General features: G+C 33.9%; 1 protein-coding gene across 1 annotated transcript; it reads right to left on the minus strand.

The window, feature by feature from the left end:
* Positions 1-688: 688 nt before the first annotated feature.
* On the minus strand, positions 689-2,126 carry LOC114291335 (putative boron transporter 7). The gene is made up of 4 exons (XM_082902993.1): positions 1,473-2,126; positions 1,326-1,407; positions 983-1,175; positions 689-901 (listed from the first exon to the last, which is right to left on the minus strand). The coding sequence occupies exons 1-4, from the start codon at positions 1,587-1,589 to the stop codon at positions 751-753; spliced, it is 543 nt and encodes a 180-aa protein (XP_082759119.1). The 5' UTR covers positions 1,590-2,126; the 3' UTR covers positions 689-750.
* Between the last annotated feature and the right edge of the window lie 6,304 nt (positions 2,127-8,430).

The raw sequence follows: 8,430 nt of genomic DNA on the forward strand, positions 1-8,430 counted from the left end.
GTATTAACATTTATATAAGGTGTAGTTTTTGTTATTAAATATTTTCAAACGTTTCCATGTTCTTTAATCATTTCTCTTATGTTTTCGAAACATTTCCATTTCCATGCAATTGGAAACAACATACTGATATGAAATTTTGATCCTTCGACATTTTAGATCATAATACTCCTTCACAAGCAAATGGTAGGTGCTTTCCCCATAAGAGGGAGTGACAAAGAAAGTAGCATGATAGAGAACTCAACAGCTCTGGTGAAACAAACAAAGAAAAAAAAAATAGTTGCATATTCTGACCTTGATTACCGTCCAGTGGCGCAAAGATGCAGACACCCAAGGAAGTGGACTAAAGAATAACCATTTCTCTGATCCTTAAAATTGCCCTAAAAGAATAATCTTGCAAGAATAATCTTCAAAGAAGGTAGGGTTTCCCTACAAACCATTTTTTAAAGAATAAAGAATAACCAGCTATAAATTCGCAAAGCAATGAAATGGTTATTCTTACAAACCATCTTCAAAGAATAACCAATCAGGCAATTTCGCAAAGCAATGAAAAAAGCTAATGCATTAACTGAGAAAACAGATACAATAGGAATTCAAGTGCAAATTGAAGAGCATATCGATGGAATATAAATTGCACGCTTTGAATGAATCAAAGAAGGTAGGGTTTCCCTACAAATCATTGGAGCTAAAATTGATTATAACCATTAAGAAAAATTTATTTCTAGGCCTAATAAAGCAGTTTCTATTTGTTAATCAAATAAATACCTTGATAGCCTCTTGCATGAAAAGAACAGCAATCAACGTGCCACAAAGTTCGCCTGCTATTCTTGTAAATCTATTGATAATAGTGCAAGCATTAAACACAGCAAGGAGAAAGAGCAAGAGAGCTGTCCAGACACAAACCCTGCAAGGTTGTGTCAAGAAAATGAAACTAGTACATAAAGATTTTAGACAAGGAAATATGGGGAGATGGATTCATCTTTACCATCCATCCCAAGCCAAGAACAACTCTTGTCCAAGATCTGCCTTTCCTTTGGTAAAATTATGCAAGTAAGTGTACATTATAACCGTGGGCTCGGCAACTCCCAATATCAACAAAGGTTGACCACCAAATATTGAATGTATTATTCCGCATATGGCAGTCGAAGCCAGAGTTTCTACTGTGCTCAAGCTTCCATCTATAGAAAAATAAATAAATAAAATTCAGAAAAATGCATGTCAATGGATAAATCAGATAAAGGCACCCCCCCCCCCCCCCCCCCCCCCACACACACACTTGCACAGAGTGACCTTTACTAAATTGAAAAGAATTAAGCATAATGTTCGACCTGCTGCTCTATGAAGTTGTTTTCCAAACACAATGACTGGAAGAGCAGAGGCAAAGAACATATAAGTGGTTGGAGCCAAAATCTTGAAGTAGATGAACTTAAAATTTGCATTCCAATTGCAATGTTCCACAATTATGTTACTCTTACTCTATCAAAACAAATAAAGAAACCTGCTGCCTGAAGAAATGCATCGAGCCAGTCTCGCATATAGCACTCTTTTCTTCCTTCAAAGTCGTTAATAATCCCTTTGAATGGAGATTTCATATTCTTCGTTGCAGATTGCAAGAAAACACAGATAAGACACAGAAAAATTCACCTTATGTTGTGAAGAAACATGAGAATTGTAAGTGACCATTTACAATACATTCTACTGTTAATTGGAGGGTTAGAAATTAGAGCAACAGAGTTTGACACTTTGACACCAATGCAAAATTTCTGAAGAATACAAATAGATACCAATACAATAGCTAACTCTACCCATGTGATTTTTGGTCTCACAGAAAATGGAGGGTTCTTATAGGTAAACAAAACTCAAAAAACAAGAAAATAATAAATAATATAAAAAAAATCTGTACTTTAAATATGATAACTTCGCCGAAAAAGAAAGAATAACCATTTCCCTAAAATTGCCTGATTGTTGAAATTTTCAAATTCTCCGATCCTTCAATTCACAGAGCAAGATCATTGTGTACTAAAACCTAAGGATAGACACTTCAAAGAAGGAAGCGTGTCAAACACCAACACTTTTCGGACACTTCCCAAAAGTGTCTGACAGTCATCAAAACATATCCTATTTTTTCAAAAAAAAAAAAAAAAAAAAGACCCGGACACACCTGTCCATCATTTAACACACACATTGTGTGGTTGTGTCCATGTGGTGTCATGTGTCCGTGTGTGCGCTTTATAGACTAGAAAATACAATTATTTCTACAAATTTGGGTATTATACCATAACTGTTCATCAAACTCCATTTCACATTCATAACTCCATGTTATATAGATATATACAAAGAACCCCAAGGGGTTTGGCTTAGTGGATGGAGAAAGCAACCAAAGGGCTTGCCACCCAAGAGGTTACAAGTTCAAAACCCATGAAGGTCAAACATCCCAAACCTTGGGGCCACTGGAGGTTTGCCCGATCGTTAACTTCAGGGTCCTGAGATTAGTCGAGGTGCGCGTAAGCTGGCCCAAACACCCGGTTATCAAAAAAAAATAAATATATATAGATATATACAAAGACACATTTTGACACAAATCAGTAAATTGTTTGTTTGATTTGAGAACAGCGACAACTATATTTCAGAAGGCTGCACGTGTGAATTTCGAGGCCGATTGGATTGGAGTCTGAAAAAAATGAATGGAAGACACTTTTGATTCTGATCTGAGTAGCTCACTCACTTAGTGGTTTCTGGTTGCTGCTCTGTTTAAATTATATTTTGTTTGTTTGGAGTCAAAATCGTTTAGTACTGAATGAATGCCCAACCAAGATCCCCATAAAACCACAGCGCTCTCTCTCTCTCTCTGTGCTCTGTTTTCTCTTTGATTTGAATATAACCGCGAGATTGATGTTGTTGTTCAATCCCACCAATTTCACACGTGACAGAATTGTATTGGTTGAAGCCGTCCCTGCCTGCCTTGTGTTATCATTTTCTGTTACGTATTATTTTGAGATTTTATTAATAGAGCTTGTGTTCTGCACAGCTGTTCTGTAAAACTAAAATTTACCGACAACCAATAGCTTCTTGACATGTCACCATAATTGCAAATGTCGAACAATTATTTAACTTTTTTTTTTTATAGTCAAAGATAGAATGTTAGTAAAGTTAGGTTATAACTTAAAAAGAGTCGCCGCTAATCCATCAGTTCAAACTCCAGACTTTGCACTCACCGCATCCTAAGGCACGGCCACAAAATCCTCAGCCACAATTATTTAACTTAACCACAGATTATGTCATTCTACTCTCAACTTTAGAAAAATGCTATGAATTTTATCTTAGTTATCCTGAATTTATCTCAAAAGAGATTGAATGGTTAGGATTGAATTTGTGTAGTATGAGATTCATTTGTAAAATAGATTTAAATTATAAAATAATAATTCTGATTAATTTCTAAATAATTAAATTTAAATTTGTAGTATTACTGCTCAACTTTAATACTATGCAAATCTACTCTCTCTGAACCCAGACATGTCGAGAGAGAGTCGCATCATCTTTCTCTCTACTCTTTCACTATTTTTTTTTCTCCCTTTCCTGTAAATCTAAACGTTCTCATCTTTCCCTGTCTCTAAAACTATGGCTTCGTATGAGATGTAGGTTAGTTTTTTAATTTTTTAATTTTTTTTTTGTTATTTTAGTTTGAGACTATAAAGTTTCGCATGGTATGAGCTTTTTAATTGTTGATTATTTCAATCTGACTTTTCATTTATATGTATTGTATATAGAAATAAATGAATACTGATAGGGAGAGAGAATTATATCTCATTTGGGAACATATTATTTTAGTATTTTTTTTTATTTTTTTAACTAAAATATAAGGTAAAAAAAATTTAGTATGTTTGGAATAATTATTTTTTTACGAAAAAATGTACAAAAAGTAGAGAGAAAATGAAAAATTTTTGATTTTTTATATAGGTTGTTTTTTTTTGGGGGGGTGAATTTTTTACTTTCAAATTAAAATATTGAGTTGTCAAACGAGGCCTTAGATCATTTTCAATGGTTGTTGTTATAATACCAGTTATTGCTATCATTTTCAATGGTGCTCTAGTGGTACATATATTATTTTGACAAATCTCAACCAACTTTCCCTCTAAGTTTGTAGGTATTGTTTGGATATAATTTTTTTAGTGATTTTTGTTTATTTTTTTGTCTTTTGTGACCTTTTTTTTATCTGTTTGTATAAAAAAATAATATATTTATATAATACCTGACTAGACAAATATAAAAAATAAAAAAGAAATTGAAAAATTGAACAAATAAATTTAAATACTCAAAATTACATTGGAGGCAAAAAGATAAATTTAAATACTCGAAATTACATTGTTTATACCGAACTATATATATATATATATATATATATATATATTGGTTGTTTTTTCAGGCAAAAAAAGCACAACAGCTCTTTTGCCTTTCCAAGACAGATCACCACTGTCTACACAATACCATTTCCAACGGTTGAGATGAAGATCCAAAATCATCCAACCCTTTTGTCTCTCCCTCTCAGTCTCTATCTCCCTCTCCATATCCCTGTCTTCTCTCTTGCTTCGATCGGCTACTGTTTCAGTCTTCCTCTCCCTCACTCTTACTCTATCTCTCTTCTCTCTCTCTCTCTCTCTCTTCGATCAGCGACGATACCAATCTCCCTCTTCCTCACTCTCACTCTGTCTCTCATCTCTCTCTCTTCGATCGACGACGGTACAAGATCGAAGAGACGACCGGCGACTATCTACCCCCTACCTCCCTCCCTCTCTCTCTCTCTCTCTCTCTCTCTCTCTCCCACTCCTAGAATGGATTTGCAACGTTGGACAAATCGAAGAGACGATCACCACCAGATTTACTTTGAACTACCAAAACCAAATATTTATTATTTTAAGTTTTGTTCATATTATGAGATTTTAGGATTTGAACTTATGAAATTGCTTGTTGAGCTCCAATGAAATTGTTGAAATTTTTTTGTTGAATCTGACATTTGTTGAATTTGTTTGAGATTTTATTGAGATTTATTGATTGTTGTTGGTTGATTGTGTAAAAAAAAAAAACTTTAAAAAACTTTGCTTATTTCAGGTAAATTAAAAAAAAAATATTGAAATTTTTTTTTTCGGTGAATCTTGAAAGATAAAAATGGTGAAACAATTGTTGGGAGGGAGGGAGGGAGGGAGGGAGGGAAATAATTGGTTTTGGCTGAGTTGGCACAAATTTGACACAATCTTTGACATTTCTCAAATTTGACAATTGTTATATTCAACTATTGGAGTATTATTTTTCAACACAGCTGCTATATTATAACAATGGTAACTAGAATGACAAACCATTGTAGATGCTATTAGAGGTGAGAAAATCTTAGATAGAAAACTAATTGTAGAGATATGATGGTGCTTATGCTCTGAGTGTATTTACAGAAAATGGTGGTATAGGTTTTTACTGGGATGATGGAGTTTCCGGTGTGTGTGGAAGACATTAAATTGATTTTGTTCATTCTTTTTGAAAATTTTCATTGTTTGGTTTAAAAAAGTGATTCCAGATACATGAATTTACGGTTTATTAGTTGTGCACTAATCATATATATTATTGGAGGTAGTGTTTTTTTTAATGTAAAAATACTTGGATCTCCAAAGTTGGAGACTCCTATGACCTCTAAAATGAGAATTTGGATCATCGGCCGCCCTACCCGGCAGCCCCCAAAACGACGTCGTTTTGGGGTTTTTTTTTTTTTTTTTTTTTTCTTCCTTCTTGTTTTCTCTCTCTCTCTCTCTCTCTCTCTTCGATGATCCAAAACCAGAGGGGAGGGGAGGGGGAGAAGAGGGAGGAGGGAGGGGGAGGTCCGATCGTCGCCGTCGCAGCTCGTCTCCTCGCCGCCGGCCGTCACAGCACGCCGTCGCAGCTCGTCGCCTCGCCGCCGGCCGTCGCAGCACCGCCGTCTCCTCCGCCTCCGCCTCCGCCTCCTCCTCCTCCTCCTCCTCCCCTACTGGTTATGGCCCCCTCCAGTCCGGCCCACCGGTGGCTCTTCTTCCCCTCCCCTCTCCCTCTCTCTCCTTCCCCTTCCCTCCCCTTCCCTCCCCTCCCCTCTGGTTCTGTCGAGCTCGACGAGGAAGAAGAAAAGAAAAAAAAAATAAAAAAACCCCCAAAACGACGTCATTTTGGGGGGCTGATGGAACGGCTGCCGAAAATGGCGGCCGAGGATCCTTGCTCCTAAAATGATGTGAACTAATAATGTATTTTTGTTTTTGTTTTGTTTTATTTTCTTTCTGGACCAATCATAAGTGAGTGGGGTTGTGGGGGTGTGTTTTTTGGATGAGGGGTCACTGCTGTGCGTGAAGCACAGCAGTGACTGTGGTGCCTCCATTTGAGGTGTATTATGGTCTTATTTTTATGATCCAAACCATCCATTTTGTAGGGTTTGTTGAGTACTTCATGCCTACCAAAAATCATATTAATCGGATATCAACAACTATATGATCGACAACCAAAAAAATAAATAATAAGTTTTATTTTGAGAAATAACATAAATAATATGCAATTCGATCATATAGTTTTTGATATCCGATTAATATGATTTTTGGTAGGCATGAAGTACTCAACAAACCCTACAAAATGAGCGATTTGGATTATAAAAATAAGGCCATAATACACCTCAAATGGAGGCACCACAGTCACTGTTGTGCTTCACGCACAGCAGTGACCCCTTATCCATGTTTTTTAGGTGTCTGTGACCCCCAAAATGATGTGCACCAATCATATGTTTTTATTTTTTATTTTTTTCTTTTCTTCCTAGACCAATCACAGGTGAGTGGAGTTGTGGGGTTGTATTTTTTGAGGGTTTGTAACATTGTTGTTTTTTATGCTTAGGTGACACATTTTAAAGACTTATTTTTTTTTAAAAGAGTCACGTCAGCATGTGTTTTCTTAATTATATATAGAATTCTACATAAATTTAAACCTAATTTAAATTATACTAATTTTACATATTTTATATGTATTCTATTTAACAAATATTTCTTTTCCATATATTTTTCATGATAAATTAAGATAATCGACAAACCCAATACTAATTTTGCATTTCACGTTTTTTTTCTTAATCTTTTGAAGGGTATTAGGATTTTTTTTTTATGCTAAATTACCTCTCTCTCTCTCTCTCTCTCTCTCTCTCTCTCTTTCTCTCTCTTATTTTCCCGTGTATTATTCTATATCCAATATAAATTATATATTATTCTATATTATGGATTTGTCATTTAAATTTTATAGTAATTCTACATATGAAATTATACTTCATTTATTACATTATTTTATATAATCACAACTCACAGGAGAAAAAACCTGCACAGTAAGTTCTCGAGGAACCTCTAAAGTTTAGATGATTAATTGAGTTACTTTTTTAATGTTTTAATAGTAAGTTCTTTTTTGTTTTGATATCATATTAAAGATGATTAATCACTTCACATATTGAGATATATCTATCGTTTGGATGTTTTCATTATTATTATTATTATTATTTGGATTTAGATGGTGTTATATGATTCTTTCTTCGTTAGTCGTTATTAAATTTCTTTTATAAAATTGATATTTTAATTTAATTAAGAGTGTTTATTTTACAATCTTATAATTATATATATATATATATATACACTACTAGAAATCAGCTTTTTAGGGACAAATTTATTCCGTCCCTAAAAGTGTAATATTTGTTGAGAAAAATTTTTGCCAACCAATTTTCTCCGTTGCGAAGTTTGTCCCAAATGACCCGTCCAAAAAAGTCAAAAAATGACTTTTAGAGACAAAATTTTGCATTTGTCACTATAAATAGACTTTTAGAGACAAAAATATGTGATTGCAAAAAGTTTTGATTTTGAGACCACCAAAATTTGTCTCTAAAAGTCAAATTATAATCCAGACAAAAATTAATTTGGTCTCTAAAAGTTTAGTTTTTGGGACAAATGAAAGCGGTCTCCAAAAGTTTTAGTTTTTGGAACAAATGAAAGTGGTGTGTAAAGGTTATAATTTTTTGAGACAACTAAAATTGGTCTCTAAAAGTTTGATATTTTTATTTATTTATTTATTTATTTATTTATTGTAGCAATTACTCTAAAAATACTAGTATGAACATCAACTTATATTCCTTTCTTGATTTCTCAACAACCAAACAGAAAATATCAAACATATCACCAGACTATCTGTTCATCTCCAAATTAAAATTCAACTACACGAAAAAAAAAAATGCTCATCACATTCAAAGAGGCTTAATCAAAAGATATTTCAATAACAAAAAAAAAAAAACCATGCTCTAATTCATTAGTATGTAATATCTTGATTGTATACCCTAAGCTGACAGAGATTTCAAAAGTATCATTTCCAATTTATAAGGCTAGTGTCATAAACATTGTTTGTAACATTCAA

This window comes from Camellia sinensis, chromosome 13, assembly GCF_055761805.1.
Source record: "Camellia sinensis isolate YWXY chromosome 13, ASM5576180v1, whole genome shotgun sequence".
Classification (NCBI taxonomy): Eukaryota; Viridiplantae; Streptophyta; class Magnoliopsida; order Ericales; family Theaceae; genus Camellia; species Camellia sinensis.